The sequence below is a fragment of the Falco naumanni genome, chromosome 7, assembly GCF_017639655.2.
Source record: "Falco naumanni isolate bFalNau1 chromosome 7, bFalNau1.pat, whole genome shotgun sequence".
Lineage (NCBI taxonomy): Eukaryota > Metazoa > Chordata > Aves > Falconiformes > Falconidae > Falco > Falco naumanni.
Window position 1 is genome coordinate 10,969,802 of NC_054060.1, and position 21,120 is coordinate 10,990,921.

Below are 21,120 nucleotides of genomic sequence, written 5' to 3' on the forward strand. Positions count from 1 at the left end.
ACAGTGAATAACGGAGGAAAGGAAAAGTTTGTCCCTTCTAATGACAGTGCTGCCTCAGTGGAAACTTGGATTACTGACATAGAGAAGATGTTTCTTGCTTGACTATCAGCCAGTCTCACTCCTGACTTCTGATCTCTTTCCAAGCATCCCAGAGTACTTCACCAGTCCTCGCATGCTACTCTCCCAGTTGCTGCTCTCTACCTGCCATGCCCACCAAACCGCTTGTAGCAACTCCTTCTTCTGTTCTAGTTTTTCCCAATATCTATTTTCCCTCCGCTGTGCTGTTAACTCCCTCTGACCTGAACTACATCATTAGACAGGCTGATCATGTTGCTTGGTAAATATCTATAATGGTGCTGAAATGCCATGAGAGCCTCAGGAGTTTTTTACTCTTTTCTTGGATGTTACAGTCAAGGTTTCCAGTGTTACACCTTCCCATCCTTCCTTCAATTTCTAGATGCTTATTGCAGCCCAGCGTGGGGGTGAGGGGGTAGATACTGATAGCTACAGATAAACTGAGGTGGGATGAGGCCAACGTCCTTCCCAGAGTCTCTTCTCTTTGTCCCAGGGTATACCTGCTACTTTTTCCAGCCTCCTTTGGCTTTCTTCTCCTTCTCTGTACATCTGCCTTCGTATTTTGCTCCAGTTTTGTCTTAAGGCTTGGGAAGCTCCTCACTAAGCCCTCCTTTGCCTGCAAGATGCTCAGGTGTGGAGGGGGTGTATCCCAGCTGGAGCCCATTTGAGCAGCAGTGGAAGGCAAGGGCTGTCCTCTGTGTCACTCTTAGCCGTGGGCTCTGTTGCTTTTAGTGAACTCCCCCCACCCCCCACCCCCCCAAATAAAGCAGGCAAACCATTCCCAGTTTTGGGGCACTGGAAGAAAACGACACCCGCTATATAAGCGCAGACAAGTGCATACCTAGGGGGTTGCAGGCTGAAGGTGATGTGAAGGACTGACCTGGCCTCTGCCACCCAGCACCCGGAGCCACACGATGGCGGTGATGTTATAGGGATCCCCGCTCTCACCGGAGCATCTTCCAGTACTTATTTTGGGTGAGTAATTTGTTTATCAGCAGGTTATTTTAATCTAATTTTGGTTGTATTTGTAATTCCTGACTGTCTGTGCTTCCCAGAATTAGCAGCTTGCATGCCTTTAAGGAAATTAGCTAGAGCTGATCTCAGAGGCATTTGCTCAGTGGATGTTGAAGGAAAGGGCTAGGGAAACGGGCAGGGCCCTGGTTGCAACACTTGCCTAGTAAAACTGTGATGAGCAATTTAATATACAGGTTGTTGTGACCCCTGATCATGCTTATTTCATCAAGACAATTCTGTGTCCTAGCAGCAGTTATTGCCAATGGCTTTGCCCCTCTCTTTCTATATCTTTTTCTTCCTCCTTTTTGTCATCTTTATCATCTTGCCTTCCCTTTCACCCCAGCCTTTCATCTCTCATTTCCAGCTCTTCCTTCATCATCTTCCATCAACTAAACTTTGTTTAACCTTTCACCTGCCCTGTGGTGTGTGGTCTTTATTTTTTTATATATATATATTTTTTTTTTTAATCAAAGCATAAGGACTATGTCCTGTGGCTGGCAGGATAAAATAATCAGTGTCATTCCTTTCCTTTTATGTTGGCATCAAGGAGGGGCAAGTAACTCTGAGAAACAGAAAGCGAAGTTCTAGTACATAAGCAGATTATGATTTCTGAATAGAGGTCTGCACCCTCTGTCTGAATTCATAATGCTTTCCAACAGATCTACTGATGCAGGTGTCTCATTTTGTGTCAAAATAGCCCTACGGTTACACCATGTCGGTTCCTGTAGCCACCAGCACGGTGGCTGTGGTTTGCCTAATATTTCACCAGGCACCCATTTCTCACCGTCAGTCTGAGACTTCGTTACCCACCTCTGGATTAAAACTCCATTATCAGCCTGGCCCCAAATCTATCATCACGACTTGCAGGGTGTTGTGATCAGAGTTGAATTTTGCAAATAGTTCCTTTCACGATAATCTAACCCAAGTTCTGTGCCTGTCCGTTCTTCCTGATTATCAGAATGCAAATAGTCTTGATTCCTCATTTTTACATTTATTTCTGAGAAGAGCCACTTTATAGGGTAAAATATGTTTTTGAATGTCCTTTATATTTCCTTCCCCCAAACTGCTCTTCATTCATAGATATATTCCAAACTGAAAGTAACTCTGTGCTCCAGAGAAAAAGGTTGGTTTCATCTCCTGGGGCATCGTGGCTTCCCAGTGTTTTGCTCCTCAGGGTGGGTACAATGGAACCAAAGTGTCGAGGAGCTGCTTCATTCTCTGTTGATCGTCCTTAATAGTGATTGCTTACTGCCTTTGTCTTGGCATAGGCAGTGTTTGTGCCTCCAGTGATGATCCAGCTTCAGAAAATTCAGTGGCTGAATTTGAAGAAGTCTTCCAAATTCTAGCATCCTTATTTGAATTCTTTCAAACCACTCTGGTCAGAAAAATCAAGCTGCAAATTTTGTGCAAGTATATTTTTTGTGGATTTCCAGCTTTCTGTTGGGTTACAACCAGAAGATGCTGTGAAACTGAAAAACACAGGAGAAAAAGGAAACCTTTTTGAAAATCAGTTTCCTTCTGGGGTTAGTTTGAAAGATTCGGAAGGGGATGGGCTGCTCTTTCTTAATTTTTACATATAAACGATGTAACAAAGGCAAATTAGACAATAATCACCATGTCACAATACAGTCTGTATGACTGCCATTGAACTAGCCAAAACCTGGAACCAAACCAAATATTTTGGAGTAGAAAGAATGAAGCTGTTCTTGTACTGAAGCTGAGCTTGTGGCTGAATCCAGGTTTAGTAGCAAAACCATGGCACTTGTAGCTGTTAGCAAATCCCACCTGTGTTCTCTGCCTTTATGACAGTTATTCATCTGTCCTCAAGGCTTAAATAAGTGCCTGGACTCCGTGAAGTTTACACGGCACAAATACAGTTGTCTTCTGCCTTCCAACAAGAGTTGAGCTAATACCAGCTTCTTGCTGGAACTGTAGAGCCCACTGGGTCTGAATTCATTCCAGGACTTGATGGGTAACTACATTTCTCCATAGGGACAACTCATTTTGTTTCTATAGGGAACCTTCATGTTTATCTCCAGAAAAAATGACCTCTCAATGACTGAATAAAATAGGTGTTTTCTCTTCGCTTTATGAGATATCTCGCATCTTTTATTCCCAAGAGGTAATCACTAGAGCAGAGTGGGGAAGTTGGAGATTTTCTTATTCCTTTCACTGCTTAAGGGGCCATAGGGTTAATTTAGCAGAGCGTTCTTATCTCCAAACTGTACTAATGTATGTTCTTGGCATAAAGAATCAGCTGAGTGGCATCAACAAAGAGATTTAAACAGATAGACAAAAAGATGAATATTTCTTTGTTCTGCCTGGTAAGCAGTGCATTGCTCATCATGTTTCAGGTTGACTGTAATTCAGTTTTGTGATTAAATAGGCTTCGTGTTTTCTAGTGGTCCCTGTGTTCCTGGCACATGCTTCAAAGGGGACTGGAATGCTGGGAGGGCTTCAGGAATATCCACAGAAACAGTAGCAGTCATGAGACTTTATCTACTAGACTGAAACACCAGTTTTAGAGTCTGTCCTCGTCCCCCAGCACAAAATCAGAACTTGCTCAAACCCGAGGATTTCTTTGTAGTGTGATCCCCTCACTAATTTAGATGCATCTTTAACCATTTGATGCTTCCGTGCCTTGGCTGTGCATCCATGTCAAACAGTTCTGGCTAACTGCACGGATTATTCAGGCCAGGTATTCTGCGCTGCCGTGCTTAAACTTTCACTGGTCAGCAGTGCTTCCAGCAAGGCAGAAACGGAGGGTCAGTTCTAGAAGTGTGTGAAACTAAGAAGACATCAAGCATTCCCCTGTCACCTATCCCAGCCTCAGCAGGCAGAATTGAAACCCTTGCAAAGAAAGTCAGAGATGCCAGAATAAGACTAGGAAGACAGGCTGTCACAGAAGAGTCAGAGATCACTCAGATCTGATACAGTAGTTATTTAATCAGTAAATAGGTATGTAAATTATTTAATAAGTACAGATGGATTGGCAGTCAATTACTGTTTACTACACTTAAAGTTAATATGGGATACAAAGACTACATCATAAGCTTACTATACGTATCTTAGTGTTAGGTGCATGCAACAAAATGTCACTTCCCAACACGTGAATGTCTGGTGATGAGGTAAGGGGTCCCTCAGTTTTGAGGGGTGACCTGGAGAGGCATCCCTGCTCAAGGGGAGATCATCGCCATGCAACCAGCTGCTATGGAAGGAGAGTTCAATAGGCCCTGATGGCTGCAGATATTTATAACATAAAATGGTTGATTTCTAGTCAGATTTTCTCCCGTCAATACAGTTTTGGCTGCTTATCAGCCCAGTTTCCAGCCAAACTATGTTTTTGGTGCTGAGTTCTCACTAATAGCCTCAGACAACAGGATTAACTCCAGTTAGGTGTGCGTGCTGAGCGCCTGCCTGGACCAAAGCTCCGTTAGTTCAAACAGGAGAGCATCTGCCACACTGACCATGCAGGAATCGCAACAGGCAGCACCACCCCTGGGCACTGCTGAAAGCTGTGTGGAGGGAGAACTTCCATTTCCACTGGCCACATCCAGGGATGAGGAAAGGGACTAACAAAAGAATAACAGCGAAAAGGTCAAAAGACATAGGACACTTTCCCACTTACCACACAGATCATGCATACTCGCTCCAGGAGGAGTGGGTTCTTGCTGCCTACAAATCTGTGCAGTGCTGCTCGTACCTGTATGATTCATTTCCACCATCTGTATTTGTGCCAAAATATAGATAGATACCCATGCAGGTCCATCCCTAGATGGAGAGACCAACAGACACAGACAGGTGGGGAGGCCTCCTTTTTCCATCTGCCTTCTGGAGATCTTGGCATACTCCCTCCTTCATTTATTCCCTAATTTATTGACTATACAACTGAAAAAAATGGAAGAAAAAACCAAGAAAAACACTGACAACACAGGAGAGCAGGGGAGAATCAATGAAATGAGACAGGACAAACAAAACTAATGGTTTTTTTGCCCCTTCAGCAAGTAATTATCATTGCTTCTGCTCAAAGTGCCGAGGAAACTATAGTCCTGCCTCTTCCATCTCCTCACAGAACAGGCTATCTCAGCTTCACTTTTTAAAGCAACTGTTCTGATCTTAAAGGTGATAAGTATTCCAGAAAACATGAAGGGAAACACAGTGAAGTTATTTTGCTCAGCTTCCTCCATGCTTTTCAACCAGCGATTAAAAACTGGAGCCTGGGACAGTTGTGTGCTCTGGTCCCTATGGAGCTGGGATCCAAACACAGAAGCCTGTCTTGAAAGACATGAGGAAAACTTCACAAACACATTTTATGAGGAGATTTTTATTTTTTTTTTAAATTAAATTCCCCGAGAAGCTCTACCTATAGTGCTTTTCCAGGACAAGGGAAATACCCTTGTCCTATCAACACTGATGCAGAAAGCTTAGGCTTCAAGCACTGGATGCTGGGGGCTGTAAATCCCTAGATCTAGTCCAATTTTGTCTGCCTCTGAACCGTTCAGGGAAGCTTTGAGTCTGATCTAAATTGTCGCTACCTTACAGTCCCTGACTCGCTTCTTCTTGTCATGTTTTATATATTTATTGACTTTTACAGAGCTTCCTGAGTAATTCTTCAAGGAAGATTGACTGATTTAAGGGGTTAGTCATCCTGCAGGTTAGTAAACATGACAGCTGGTTGAGGATTAACAGGAAATCATGAATAAAATCATTGGGATTGATAAGGGATTCTGAAGCAATTAAAGTTTTCTTGCAGAAAGTCAACTAGAAAAAAGAAACAGAGTGAAGGTCAAAGGAGAAGGATGACCTCCTGCATACTGACAACCGCTGAGCCCTCAAATACAAGTGTACTGGTAGAGTTAGTGTGAGATGGTTAACAACAAGGGGATAAGGTGCTACAAAGAACTGCAGGCCAAGGTATAGGAGACCAGGCAGATCTGTGAGACCAGCAGGTTGGTGCAAAAACATCTCAACAGGGTAGCGTGAAGGTGCGGAGCAGGATTAAAAAGAGATGGTAAACTGCTCTGGAGGTGCTGTTTATTGCCTGCCCTGTGGTGCCAATGGTAGAGAAAACTGCAGGACAAGACCAGGTGGCAGAACTACCCTCCAGTGCCTTCTCCAGGTAAGGGTTTGCTCATATACGGCAGCGAGCAGGCTGAGATGACTTCAGACAACTTCCTTCCACTTTCTAGTACCTCCATCTACTTCATCCCTGGGACTGAGGCTTGCTGCCTGCTAGCTGCTTCCTGATTATTCGCTCCCTGCCTTCACTTGTTACTGGTTTGCTTAATGCAGCATCTTTCTGTTCTCTCTCTTAACCTCTAGCTGCTTCTCCTGTCCTGTTAATCCCCACTGATGACTTTAACATTCCAGGTGTGAGAGGCTCTGGCACTTTGTTTAATGAACTGGAAATGAATTGGAGCCTACTGGCTCTGGAGATCCCATACCAAGAGCCATCTGTTGTGAGCTGCAAATGCTGATTGGTATTCAGGGAGCTGAGCTCCAGTCTTACGTATGCTACCTGGCCCCTTGGTTGACTACTGAGCTCCTGACAGCTTCTAATGTGTGTCGCAGCAAGGAATGTCAGGACCAGTCAGGAAAATATGTTTAGGCAGGTTTAGGCTGAAGGGAGGGAGCCTAGAGTCTGGTATGGCTTCATGTTTGTCCTGTGGAGCAGGGCAAGGAACCCAGTGAGTGAAGGGATGTGTTTTAAAACACTCCGCAGAATTTGTGTTTTATCACAAGTTTTATAGTCTTTTCCTTTTAGCCTGATATCCTGGAGCTACATGATTAAGGGAACTTTGCAGCTTTCCTTTCATATTTTTATAAAGCTTATTTTTTGAAAAAGTATATTCTTTGTTTTCTTGCCCATGCAGTAAAGCCTTCAAACATTACTTGAATGTGACCTTTTAAATCTCAGAGCCAGAAAGCAACAAAAAATGAGCCTAAACTGCTGTTGCTTATGTTGGTTATGTTTTGTTAATTTTTAAATACTGTGAGTTTCTAGAATAATTTGATGCATGTCTTTCATTATACAGGTATATGTGGTAATACATTTAGAAGTTAAAAATAATTTCACTGGCTGTGACAGAATTATACAGCTAAAAGGTTTCTGGATTTGTTGATCTCAGCAAGGTGTTCTCTTGAGACTGAAGTATAGCGGTATGTGAAGATTATATGACCTGCTGTCAACTAATCTCAGTGGTTTTTAGCTTTTGTCACTCCTCAGGAACTTCTTTAGTTTCAGGAACTCTTACGGTGCTGCGCTTGAAACCAAGTTTATTAGCACTTGGAAGGAGATACAGGCTCTGCCCTTTCCCCACCCATGGTCTGATTCATCTGGAGGGTTCTGGAGCATCCATTTCCACCTGGACAGGAGAGATACAGCTTCATGTTTTTTAATGTATAATTCGAAGAGCCTAGCTCATCCTTAGGAAATAACAACATCCTAAACTGTCAAAAAAGGAAAAAAAAAAACCCATCAACTTTTTTTTTTTTTTAAACTGAGACCATTAAGCAAGAATGAGCAGGTGTTACAGTCTGAGTTTGAGCACCGAGTAGCCATGTGGTTATCAAACAACGTGAGTAGTGGAAAGACTTTAATTCAGCCTTTTCCCTTCATTTCTAGAGTCTAACAGCCGACGGGCAGTGAACAGAGGCTACCTGGGTGGACTGCTGAGACTGTATCAAGACTGGCATCACAATGATGTCTCCAACAACTACATTTATATTCGTAGGGGTCTTCTGCTCTGCCTAAAGCACATCACCGACATCCAGCTGGGCAGAGAGACTTTCCTTGGCTCCCGGGGTATGGAGATTCTCTTTACAAGCGTACAGGTAAATGGTGCTTTTGTGCTTAAGTGAGATGGGTTGGTGGTTAGTGCTGGGTCCTACCTCACAGCGCAGGAAATTCCAGTTTTATCCTGAATTTAAATAACATATAAATGAAAAAACCTGATATTGTTAAAATAAAAAGTATGGACTTTTTCCCAGCTAGTGCTTCAGAAAAGCTGAAATGTTTATATTTAAAACTAATTTTAATTCTTTCTGAGCTTCATGAAAAATGTAGTTCAGGCTTTTTAATGCTTGTTTTTGCCACCCCTGTGGATCTTACTGTTGCTTGGACTTCATCTGACAGCAGTGCAGTATCTCCACAGAAGAGTTGCTTAGGTGTTTCATGAGGTGTTTTCTTTCGAGTATCCGGATGGATAGTTCCACCCAATCAGTCTTTCACACAAAAAAGTGTTGACTTAGCCAGGCTTTTGCTAATGAGAAACATCCATCAACTGTTTTTCAGGAAGCCCAGTTTTAATCTTGTAAAACGTTAATATGGGTTCACCAAGAAAGGTGACATGGTTCTGAGGATGGGATCCCTGTAAGGTATAGAAAGGGCAGGTACAGGACAGCAACGGTTCCCTCTGGTTCTCTCACCCATGTGCTTCCTTAGGCTTCTTTGGGGAAGTCACTTATGGAGAAACCTTCAGTTCCTGACCCATGTGATTCCACAAGGAGGGCTTCCATTGTCATTCCTCCTGGCCAGTGCATCATCTCATTCTAGGACCATGACAGACAGAATGAAAAACCTGTCCTCTTCTCCTCCAGAAAGTCCATTGCCTTATGATCCAGTGTATTTGCTTCTTCACCTTTCCATTGCTGTCATGAGCAATTTTCCTGTGACCGAAATATTTCTTACCAGTAGTAAATGGTAGACTTGTAGAATTTTTTCACTTTGTTTTCCTCATAAGGAATTGACTGCTTTTTCAGGTGGGCTGAGGTGGCCAGGACAAGCAGATCTTTCCAGGGAGTATGACCTCTGTTGATGAGAAGTCCCTGGTCTGCAGAGACTTGAGTAGGGTGGATGGCAACAGCTGCTTGAGGGTAGATGTCAGCTCGTTCCCACTCAAGACCCTTCTCCAGCCCATGTAGCTTTCTGAGCTAACATCTCCTGATGGCTCAGCCTGGGAGCAACCCCATGGAAAGTACAAATATGGGGTCACCTTGGGTGAACAAACAGGAAATGACATACGGAGGCTCCAGTAAACACGGAGGACGCTAATCCTTCCAAAGGTTAGAAGTGGAGCGGAAACGACAGCTGCAGGGGCCTCCGGTTTGCTCTGTGCTTCTGCTGTGCACTGCTAGGGACATCTTGGAAGGGGAGTTACCAAGGTTAATAAATTCAGAGCTCAGCATTCCCTCAGTACTTCTTTGGGATATCGTCTGTCTTATAGAGTGTGTCTCCAAGACATGAAGTGTCGGGGGGAGCCTGGCAGCCCTAGGAGGTCTTATTCATGCTCTTCCCTGCTCTGTTCTGAGGTGGGGGCTGCTGTGGCTCTGAAATCTTCATAATCTTCATAGTAAACAGAAAATGGGAAAGCTACTCTCCTGAGGGGAGCTGCGGGCTGTAGTAAGACTGAGACAGAGACAGACAGGGCAGGCAATCCAACTCCTGCCTGGGAAGGCAACGGCTCTTTGTGTGTGTAGACAATATTTTGGTACCTTTAGGAATTTGCTGGCTGTGGTGGTTAGCCTTGACTGAACTCTAGGCAGCTAATGAGAATTTTAAAGGTTTTAAGAGCTGGCTAGAAAAGTTCTGCTGAAACATTTTAGTTTATATCTGTATCTATATCTCTGCTGCAATGGAAACAGTTTGGCCAAGATGGGTTTGTTTTAACCTTCAGTGGAACTCCTGTTTACAAAGCTTGTGTAGATTAGTAGTGACTGCTACGATATTTGAGGAGAATTTAGAAATATTTTGAGTGCTGCTCATACCTGGAATGACAAATTATTTTAGATAATTAAATCATTTGTGAAAAGGAAGCACTTTCTGCTCCCACTTCTTCTTCCAAGCTCCGCTTAGCCTTTCATGGCAGTTAAATGGTATACTGATGTTAGCAACTGGCTGGCTTCGTGTGCACTGACAAAGCGCTGCCTGCTCAGAGACAAGAAAACAGGTTTGTACCCACTTTAGAAGACACTAGTGCATTGAACATTATTTTGCTATTTTATCATTTTTCCGTCTGACTTTTTAAGCTCGTCTGATTTCTTTTCAACCTTCCTGCACTAGGGTCTACTCTCAGATAATATTATCCTATATTCCACTCTATATTTCCCAGGTGTAGCATCCATAAACATCATTACCTTTTGCCTTACTGTCATATTGAAACCTCCCTTTTTTAATGTATCAGAATATGTGGAGTATTCCAGATTCGGTAGAGAAAAGATTGAGTGTGGAGGCTAAAAAGCAAATCCCCTGAATTTGGGCTAGCTTTACATGGGCTTTCTGAGCTAGGGATTCACTCTTTCCTCATTCACAATATCCCACTACAAAATAAATGGGATAGTTTACACACATACAAAGCAGTCTTCTGTCTGTTTCTCAGATGTCAGTAAAAAAAGGCTTTTCCAATACAGTGGTGGAATGTTTTTTCAGTCATCTGTAAACTCTGTTATCTGGGAATCTGACAGCACTTTATGAACAGTAATGAAAACAGTCCCACAAATTCCCTGTAAAGTATCTCAAGGCTTGTTTGCATTTGTAAGTGAATTTGCTGTAAAGAAAAATGTGGCTTTCAAGCAACATCCTTGAATAACTCTATGTGTGGAAGTTCATTGTCTGGATGAACATGCCTTGTTCTCGACTACCTCATGTCACTTGGCAATGAATTAAGATGGCTGGCCCAAGGCAGACACTTATACAGCCCTGTGTTCACTGTTCTAGTAAAAACAGAACAGTTTCAGTAAACTATAATAGTACTGTTCAAGAATGTTATTCTGTTCCCACATGTAGACAAACTTTCCCTATCTTTCTTGTAATAACAAGCAAACAAAGGCAACCCAACGCCATGTGAATAAATTGAAACACTGGGAATAGAAACCAGTTCTCCATGGCGTTTGCTCTAACCAGAATAAAACTTTCCTTGGAGATGCTTTCAAAATTGTCTTTTCTCTCCCCCTTGTTCCTAACAGCCAGAAATCTAGAAATACGTATTAAGATTCTTGTAGTGAGGCTTGTAAGCATGTCAGCTTTAGATGATTTTTCTAGCCTCCCTACAGGGATCCTTGTTAATCCCACTGACTCTTATAATGCTGTTCAATCATACATGAGAAAACAGAATGAAATCCTGTACAACCAAAACCACCCCAATACAGCCATTTTCATGTTCCTGATTATAATAAAGCACTTTGCTATGTTCTTTGGTCACCTCCCTGGTTCTACTGAATTTTATTATTTTTTTTTGTCTACCCCAAATCCTAAATATGAGCTGTCAGACAATGGTGCAAAGTATCTGTTCTGCCTTCTGGGCTGTTATGTTTTATCTGTGCTGAAGGGATGCAAAAATATTAAATAGTATTAGAATATATTGTAATATTCCTCTTTTGCCTTATAGCACATTCATGCTGCTTATTTGACTTGCATTCTTGTTCTGATGAGCTAAGTGTCAGTCCCAAGCCACTAAAGATAACATGCTGATAGGCACATGTGAACTTAGGTGGGATGCTACTTTGGTCAGTCACCCTCTCTGATGGAGGCTGTGGTACAGATGTGCTTTTTGGAGGGAAAATCTGAAGGCTTGGTCTTCTGAGCATCGCACCTATCGGTTTTAAAAAAAACTTCACCTTTCTGCAGCAGCTGTAATTTGCTTATCCAAACTCCCTGTCTCTGTTATTTTTAAGACATACAGCTACTGTGATCTCCCGGGGGGTCTTAGCTTGTAGTTCTTGGGGTGGTGGTGGGTGGTGGTGGTGTGTTCTCTTTGCAACAGAAGACCAAGGAGTTCACTTACATAGCATGGTAATAAAAATACAAAAATATTCTACGTCATCAAAGAACAACTGAGCTCTTGTAATTTCTTACACTTCTATTTCCTACTTTGGATTATAGGAGTAAAAATGTGGGATACTGCAGGAACTCAGTATTTTATGACTAGGTAATGTATAGTGATCTTTCAGACTAATTATTGGGCCAAGTGCTTAGCCATGTAGAATAGAGTACAGCAGGAATGCTCTCTCTGAGTATACATTGTGCACACTGACTACAGTGAAATAACGGTGTTAACTGTGATAGTTTACATGTGTTGGTTTTAGCATGATAGCTCTGGGTATAGTTGTGCTGAAGATGCAGAAGCACAGATTTTGGCATGTGTTGGCAGCCAAAACATATACATGGGCTCCCTGTAGGACTTTAAAAAATCCATGTTAAAGAATATATCTCTTCCGTACTACTGTTGCTTGTGTTAGCTAGGATATTTCAGCTTATGCTGTTATCATGCTTTCCTTCAGTATAACCTGACTGTAATGTCTTAGAGCAGAGCTAGGGGATGCGGTGTCTTCTGCATCACTGGAAGTCCCCTGAGCTCTGTGCTAGCCTGTATTTCTGTAAGCAATGGACTGCAAGAACTTGAGGTCTTGCTGTTCCAGGCATATTTCTTTAATAGTAAAAAGGAGAGAAGAAAGAAAGGAGAAAAAAAAGGGGGGTGGGGGGTGGGAGGAGACTATAGATACAAAGATTTCATATTCCAATCAGAAGAGTGCCTCTGCTCTGAGGGATTGCATGTAATAGGCAGGGCAATTGTCAGAGGCAATTCTTAACATTGTTCTCCTTTGGTTCCTAGGACTGTTTATCTTGCAAAAATCTGGATCCTATCGTAAACACTGTGACTCATATTCTGAGAAAGTGCTACCCCAAGGAGCCTCTGCCTGTGGTGACAGTAAGAAGTTCCTATTCCTTCCCTCTTCCTGGGAATGCCAAGGCTGAACCTTCATGTGAGGGATCTGAAGGTAAATGGCTGAAGGGTGAGTTCAGTAGGACAAAAAGGACCACAACATCAGGATTAAGTGTGGGGTCTCTGTAGGGGACTCTTGGCAGCCTAGTCCTGAGGTTTATGGTCAAAATTAATCTGATGGACTACATTGTCACTCAGTAAAAATGAAGCTATTCCCAAGCCTTCTTGAAGCTGGAGATTCTGTTTGGAGAATAAATGAGATAAGATTAAAAGGAGCAAGGAAATGGAAAAAAAGCCCCAATCCTTCTATTATCCAAAAAATAATGGAACAGAATGGGCATAGCAGAAGCTGGAGATGCCATCACTCTGCAACAACTTAGGGAGAGACAATTGTGCCTGTGTGTGACTGTTTGTGGAGGGAGCACTGCCCTGCAGCTTTTTCAGTAAAGAATTGCAGGAATCCTTTTTCCTTCATAAAATAAAAGCAGATAGCAGTCATGCTGCATGAGTAAAAGATGTGGGCTCTTGCTGAAAAGCAGAACTCGAGCACAGGCAGGATATCCACCCCACAGAAAAGGAGAAACTGCAGACTCCATGATACACACAAGCAATTTCTCTGTCCCTTTCAGTTTCATGTGGAAGATGCTCAAATACAATAATGATGATAGCAGTAAACCACTCTAATCTAGATAATATAGATTAAAAGCATCCTGTAATATCATTGCAGCCAAGCAGAAAATCTCTGTATTGCTTTGTAATACGAGCTGGATCCATATCACAGTGACATTTGTCATGGTTTTGAAAGGCAGTGCTCCAGTCCAAGAGAAAAGAGCTTTAAAAAGTGGGAGATTTAGTGCCAAATTCATTTATACTAGATTAACAAATGGGATCTGGTTTAGTCAGGGTAGTGGTGCATTGTAGTTTGAAGGCATGTGTGGCACACATAGAAGAGATTATGTATATTTCTGTGGAGGGCCTGAGAGGGTTATTAGGTTGAGTGATCTTGCCTCTACCTGTTTTCTACTTCTGCAGGTGACTATGAAAGTGATGGAGACGAAGAGGGTGAAAAAGACCTGGATAATGAGGATGTGGAGAGTAAGGAGGAAGTAGGTATATGAGCCATAATTTCCTTAATCATCCACATACTGGAAAGTAAAACTTTTCGGTGTCCATTTTGACATCCTGATAAGCTGTCTAAGCAGAGAGTGTAGATGTGCAGGTGGTCCCACATAAACACACTTCATTAATTATAGAAGGATACCTGAAAGAAGGAAAAGAGAAAGCTCTGACTTTCATTGAAGAGAATCCCCTGCATTTATCTTATTAATTGCCATGCTTGTCACCCAGGATGGTGTGGGTTTGGTGACTTCTCTGTTCCTGCAGAGAGGCTGACCAGTGACTATTAGAATCACACGCACCATCAGGGATAAATGATGGATCTTTGATTCCTCTAGGTATAGACCAGAAATGGCACTTAGTAGGGGAAAATTGACTTATCATCTAGGAAAGACCAACCCTCTTTTTCTTCCCATATCAGAACATATTTAGGCTGTGCATCTACCCTAAGAAAAAGGTTAGTTCTTTAAAGCCACAGCTGGGGCAGGTGAACCTATATTACTTCTTTATTTGCTGCTGCACACAGATAAATAATACAATGAATTATTCAATACTTTTCTGGCTTCTCCCTTTGCACGCTCCCTGTCATGACCTAACTGGCAAAAAAAACCCTACCAGCTGAGGAGGAGAGTGCAAAGGTTTTTTTTGTGAAAATACATGCAAGCTCATACACAAATGTGAAGTAGTGAATGCTGCAATAATTCTTATCCATATAAAGTGGTTTAGGAAGGCAAATTAAAGAAAGTAAGTTGCAAACGCCATCTAATTAGATATGATTGAGACTCTTGTGGAAGGGTATTTTCATTACTTGCCCTGTCTTTTTCTCCTCAAGTATTAAACTGAAGTTTTTCCAGTGGAAAAAAAGGAAGCCTTTTAAAAAAAGCCACATTAGCTCAGTGTCCTAACTTGCCCCTGTCTGACTGTTTTTATCTGAATATTAGAGCTCATCAAGATGCTCATTAGGAATAAGGTTCATAGTGAATTTATCTCCTTCTTTAATTAGTTATTCATTCAGAAACAGAGCCTATATGCCTCTGAACTATTTCATTATTCATAAGGATTTACCAAGTAGATGTGAGCAGTTTTTCTTGTGTTTTTGTTTGGTTTTTTTTTTTTTCCTAAGAGCTTGCTCTGAATGTGAGTTTTAAGCACCATTTGTCTGGTATGCCGGTCATATATTTCCTGTGACAAATCTTTCTAAAGGGAAAGCAAGAAGGGAATGGATAATGAACTTTGTTTACCGTTTGTTTTGGTTTTTTTTTATGAGATACCATTTGCACAATGTTTCTTGATATTTATATGACTTACAAACATTTTCACAGCTACATAACACATATCTATGCATACTAGTAATATCAACCAAACTGAAACTTGGCTCTACAGTTCCATCAGTAGCTGTTCAGACAGTTCTACCAAAACCAAAATCACCACATCAGCCATCTACCCTTCTCAACCCAAATCTTCAGCAAGGTTGAAGCTGCTTATGCATCATTCTTGCGTGCTTAGTGGCAAATCCTTTTAACTGACCTCGTACTCTGGCCCAAAGAGCAGTTCAAACTCCGCTTTGCAATGTAAGTGTGGCTCAGGGTTTGAAATGTCATGGACGCTTTTGCATTCAGGCAATTACTATTTTTTCTTTTGATAACAGCTTCAGAAATTAGTCTATTTATCAGGAGCAAATAACTTTTTTGCTGGCATTTGATGAAGCATAATTAATAGTGACATGTTGAATTATTTGAATAATGCTGTAGTGTAATGTCCAATAGTCAATGTCATGTCTCCATCCCACCCTCTTGCCCCATATTTTCCTGGTTTCTTATGAAATGCCTGAATGTTTGACAAACTGAACAGTTTGGTTTTCGTTCTTATATCTGCTGTGGAGGAGGCTGTATATCAATGCAGAGTTGCCTTTGTGAAAGTTTCAGATAACAGTTCTTATCCCCGATTAGCTGATGGTTGAGACTTAAAAAGCTTTTTTTGATAGAAAAGTATCGGGAAAGTTGGAGACTTTAGAAGATGTATTGGGCAAGAATTTGACAGGGTTTTATAAGCAGCATTTAGTGATGGAAATAAAATATAGGCAATTAGTGCCTGCAAGTTCAGTGATATGGACGTGGGCCTTTCAGTTGATTGGTAGGCACTCGGAGAAACCACGTGGTAGCCTAAATCAAAGGTAGAGGTGTCAAGTTTTCTAATTTTGCTGGTGGCCTGTGAGGACAGTTTTGGCTTCAAAATACTTTGAGAATTTTCTTGCTAAGTACACATTTATTTGATTAGTGTTTCTTTGAATCATAATATTACCAATTACTCCTTGATGACCTGTGCCTACTGTTTTATGCAGCATAAGCAAGAGAATGGATGATATGCTCAGAAATAACTAGTAGTTGTTGGTGTTTCTTATTTTGAAACCTCCCAAGCTGAGGTGCTTATGAAAAGGTTCAAGTTTCCATCCTGAGACCTGTTTGAAACCATCTTTTCCTGGTATCTCTACTTAAGTGCTCAAATACCAAAACATCAAATTCCACCTTTTCAGAGTGTAGTTTTTTCCTCTTTTGCCTCTATTTTCCATTCCTAAAATGACTTTAACAGCCTTTATGACTATAAAAAGGACAGTTATAGGACTCATTAAATGAGTATGATGTCATTAGAAACCAAGGGTATTATGCAGAACATTGCTTTAACAGTCATCTTGTTGGGCATGTTTAATATAAAATGCTTTCTAATTCTGGTGTTGTAGGATTATGATTTGGAGACAGATGTGAACAAATTGAGGTCGAGGCCAGTGCTTGACCGGCCAGAGGAAGAGCTTGGACAATATGAAGCAATGTGCCCAGAACTTTCCCATGATTTTCAGGTACTGTCACAGTGTGGCTTCCTTTATTTGTGAATATTCAAGAGTTTAAGAAATGCTTGAAAGGGAGTACTGACAAGATTGCACTGCCACTGAGTGAAATGCACAGTTCGAATCATTGTTCTATTGCAGTTTGGGACAAGAAATAGAGTATTGCACTCGTTACAGGTCTTGGAATTTAGGAGAGCTAAAAACTGTTTCAAATATGAATCTGGAAAGGACAACTGGCTTAATATAGCTGCTGTACGCACAATGCTGTGACAGTTGTTATGACCATAAGTAGCCAAATGGGATTAAATTATACACTTGCATGAAGGCAGGGGTGGAGTTTTGCATGACAGATTGGCCTCCTTTACCCTGCTGTAACATTTATGTTTTTTAAAAAATGCCTTGCAAATTATGTTCCCTAATTTGTTAGAACAATCAGTGTTGGTTGGAGATGACTCACCCAAATGACTCAATCTGATCCTTTTAGTTTCTGAGGACTACTGTTGAAGCAGCTTTGTGGATAGAGAAATTCTGGCAGGTGGTGCATGGGCTGATTTTACTCTGGCTGTTTTATTGGATGAGTACAGCTTTGGGAGATTTGAGAAAATATTTTCTCTTTCTTCCCTGAAAGGTTTCCTCTGGAAGGAGGCACAATCTGCCTTTAGTTTCTTTTAATTTGTTCTGCTTTTTAAATTTAAAGGAGCTTGAATCAGAGTCTGAGGAAGAGAAGACCTTGGAGGACAGGACTGAGAGGCTTCCCTCTGCTCTCTGTCATTGCATTCCCAGTGCTACTTCTGTGAAACATCTGAACTACAGATGGAGAAATCAAAGTGTCACAGAGGCAGGACCAGATCCAGGGGAAAAGGACTTCAAAGTCCCACTGCAGAGCTGGACAAAGAAGGAGAAATGCAGATGGGATCAAAACAACGAAAAGAGAGACATTGGAGAAGCAGCCCAAGGTGTAGACTCCTGTGAAGAGGAAGATCCAGCCAGGAGTCATGCGCTTGCTTTGCGTCCTCTCCCAAAAGATGCTGCTTGGTACAAAAATATGTTTTACCCTGAATGTGAGGCCTCAATCAGTCCTAGTCCTGGAGGGAGGCTGGAGAGCTCAGACATAGTGACAAATCTTCTGGAGAAACACCAAGGGGATATCCCATTCCACAGCCCTCGCTTCTACGTAGCTAAGGCCAAGTGTGTTAAGTCCATACTGGACTACAAAGACTTGGCCTTCCCCGATTTCTGGGGTCACCAGCCGCCTTCTTACAGCAAGCCCATGCTGGAGCGCAGATATGGGGTTCAAAGGTGATTGTGCTTTAATTACCACAATGGGAGCTCTCTCAGCCTCAAAACTGGTTTATGTAGGTTCTAACTATAACACCTCTGAATGTCTTAAGAAGTTCTAGAACAAATTTTGGGATATCCAATGATTTGCCGCAAGGCCAAACAGCAGGATGGTCTTATTTGGGTTTTCTTCCTGAAGAAAGGGAAATGGTATCCAACTGGATTACAAACAGGATTAGGAATCGGCCAGCCTGTTTCCTATCTCTGACACGGACTTTCTGTGTGTCAGTGGATGAGTTGTGAACTGACTGTGCGTTGCTTTCTATCTCTTAGATTAAGTTGGTAGTAGCTACCCTGGAGTAAGATTTTTTTATGACTTCTGTGAATCCATAAAGACTCCCCTAGCTCATTTTCCAAATTGTTATTGATTAAACTAGTTATTGATGAACGTATCGATGTACCTATGTGTGTGACGGGGCTAAGCTGCTCAAAGCTCTGACATAGACTTACTAGTGGCTTTTTCTTAAAGCAAGCAGACCAAGATCCAGAATGAGCTGCAAATCTGTGACCTTGTTAAGTACAAACGAGAATAAGTTCATTTTCGAGATGGAGAAGACTTTGCATCCTTCTGGGATATGTTTTTGCCTTCAGTCTTACTCTTAATCCAGCCACCTTTAGTGTTTGCAACATTGGGTCCCATCTGGCTCTTTGAGGAAAAATCCTTTCTGTCCCTTCAGAGCTGTGTGTCTGTGTCAGGTTGTTCTTGGGAATCTCCCCGTCTACCCTTCTGCTGCTGTGTCCCTTCTTACTGTTCCTCTTGCTCTCTGCCTGCTTCAAAAGGTCCTCCAGAATCTTCTCCTCCTTCCCTAGCATGTGTATCTGCTTCTGGGAAGTCTGTTGTGAGTCAGAGAGTAGCAGCAGGGACAAGGTCTGTTCCATGTGTGACTGGTGCAATGACCTGACCTTTCTTTTTGGTGGTATAGGGAATTATTAGCAGGTACCAAAAGAGGCTAGATTCTATGGTAAACTTTAAAGCTGAGCAACGGTAATCAAATGACATTTGTGAAGACCACTAATTTCTGACCTCTAGAGAGATGGTGATTCTTTCTGCAGCAAATATAAAGGCTAAAAATCTTATTTAGAGGCAAAATCACTTGTTAATCTTCTCCTTGCACTGTTGCTCTAAAAGCTTTGCATTTATGACTCTAATAACATGTGTAACTGTACAGCTAAAATGGGAATAATTATATCATGCTTCAGGGCATGACATGATAGCTGCAAAGGTCAGGAAGAAAATCTGGTATTCCACATCTGACCATCTTTAGGGATCAGAGAACTTCAGTTTAATAATGAGTGAAAATTAGCTTGATTTAGAGTCAAGATTCACTATGAGACAGACTAGTAGGTTTATAAGTTATGGCACGTATTTCCTCACAGAACAAAGGTGGCTGCTTGGGAGACTGACAGTGACTGGGAAGAACTGGGGATAAATAAAACTTGACAGAATACTGTAGAGAATAGAAATTTTACAGAATCAGTCATTTAACCCAAAAGGCATCTTGTTGTAATGGGAATTACAGATGGGAACAGGAGCTTTCTCATGGTTTAAAAAAAAAAAAACAAACAAAAACAAACAAACAACCAACAAAAAACCCAACCCCCCCAACCAACCAAGGAAAAAAAATGACACCCTCCCCCCAATAAAAAAAAGACAAACAAAAAGCAAACAAAGAAACAAAAAAAACCCCACAAAACCCCTAACAAATTAAATTCACCTGGAATTAAGTTCACTTGAAATTAGCATAAAGATGTCCTCTTTCTTACCAGTTCTTCAAAAGAATTTCCTAAGCCTCTTCATATTTCTTCTACAAGATCACTCTATACTGAGATTTCTCACAGTGTCATTATAATTTGCCTTTTTTTATTATTTTTCCCTAGGGACAAAGTACTAGATGATGTTCGCCGCCTAATCCAGCCAGGTGACATGATAGGCAGAACTGTATTTGATTTAGACGAGCCCAGGTGGGTAACTTAATTTGAGTACTGTAACCAGGGGCATGGTCAGTGCTGGGTTAGGTTGTGAGCTCAGTTTACTTGTTCTGCTCTGGTAAAGATATAGAAGAAATAACCCAGGAGGTAAAAGCCCAACAGGAAAAATCTACGGGAGGACTAGATTCCTTGTACATGGCTCTGGGGAAAGGATTTATTGTGGACGTCACTGGAGCAAAAGAGTCTCAAAACTTTTTTAGACAGAACAAGAAAATCTGTACATCAAAGGGACAGCATGATGTCTCTGGATCTGCCTGCATTGCCTGTGGTGGTTCGGAACAGAAGCATGCAGGCTGATGCCGGGAATTGTGCCTGTGGATCCAGAAGCAGTCTCTCTGCACCCTGAAGGAGCATTTCCCACGGAGAGTGCACTTCAGCATCTGTGCAGCCAGTGTCACAGGCTACCGATGTACTCCGGAAGGTGTGGCACTTAAAAAAGGTTTCTGAAAAGCGTACATCCAGCCTTGTGAACTGTTTTAAGGGCTTGGCCATGGCCAGCCATTGTGGTCTTTGAGAAGATGTAGCACAGGGCAGTTGAGAGGGTCCCAAATATGAAAAAATTGCATTCAGTGGAAGGATGAGTGACTCTGAGAACATACTTTAGAGGGAAAAAAGGTGAAGGACAGTTTGAAGTAGAAGAAAGTTATGAAGTTGTTCAAGATTAATTTAAGGGTTTCTAAGCTTTACGAGAAAGAAACTATATCGATGAGGGAAGAGTAAATGTATCATAATTGTATAAAGCTGCCTTGTGCACTTAAACTAATGGGAGTAAGTCAGTGGGAAAAGTAACTGAAATACAGAAAGCAAATGTGAACTGGGACAAAAAGGAGTATTGGGAAAGGAAAAGAAAATGTGATTTAGAGTCATTAAGCAACGGTAGAGAAAAATGCTGCATTGGATTGGAAGATTATGGATTTGCTCACCTCTTGCTACTTCTCAGGGTCTTGCTCATAAAAAAAACAAACAAACAAATATATATAGTCCCCTATTTTAGTGCACAAAAGGTGCTGGGGAAGGCTTGTCTTT

At 41.7% G+C, this 21,120-nt stretch overlaps 1 protein-coding gene across 1 annotated transcript in view; it reads left to right on the forward strand.

The window, feature by feature from the left end:
- AGBL1 (AGBL carboxypeptidase 1) overlaps nt 1-21,120 on the forward strand; it is a 274,098-nt gene that overhangs the window by 32,932 nt on the left and 220,046 nt on the right. Inside the window, exons 7-12 of the mRNA XM_040600245.1 lie at nt 7,715-7,923; nt 12,699-12,864; nt 13,842-13,915; nt 16,663-16,779; nt 17,465-18,066; nt 19,984-20,067. Of these exons, the coding sequence (XP_040456179.1) occupies nt 7,715-7,923; nt 12,699-12,864; nt 13,842-13,915; nt 16,663-16,779; nt 17,465-18,066; nt 19,984-20,067 (1,252 nt within the window). The remainder of the gene's footprint in view (nt 1-7,714; nt 7,924-12,698; nt 12,865-13,841; nt 13,916-16,662; nt 16,780-17,464; nt 18,067-19,983; nt 20,068-21,120) is intronic.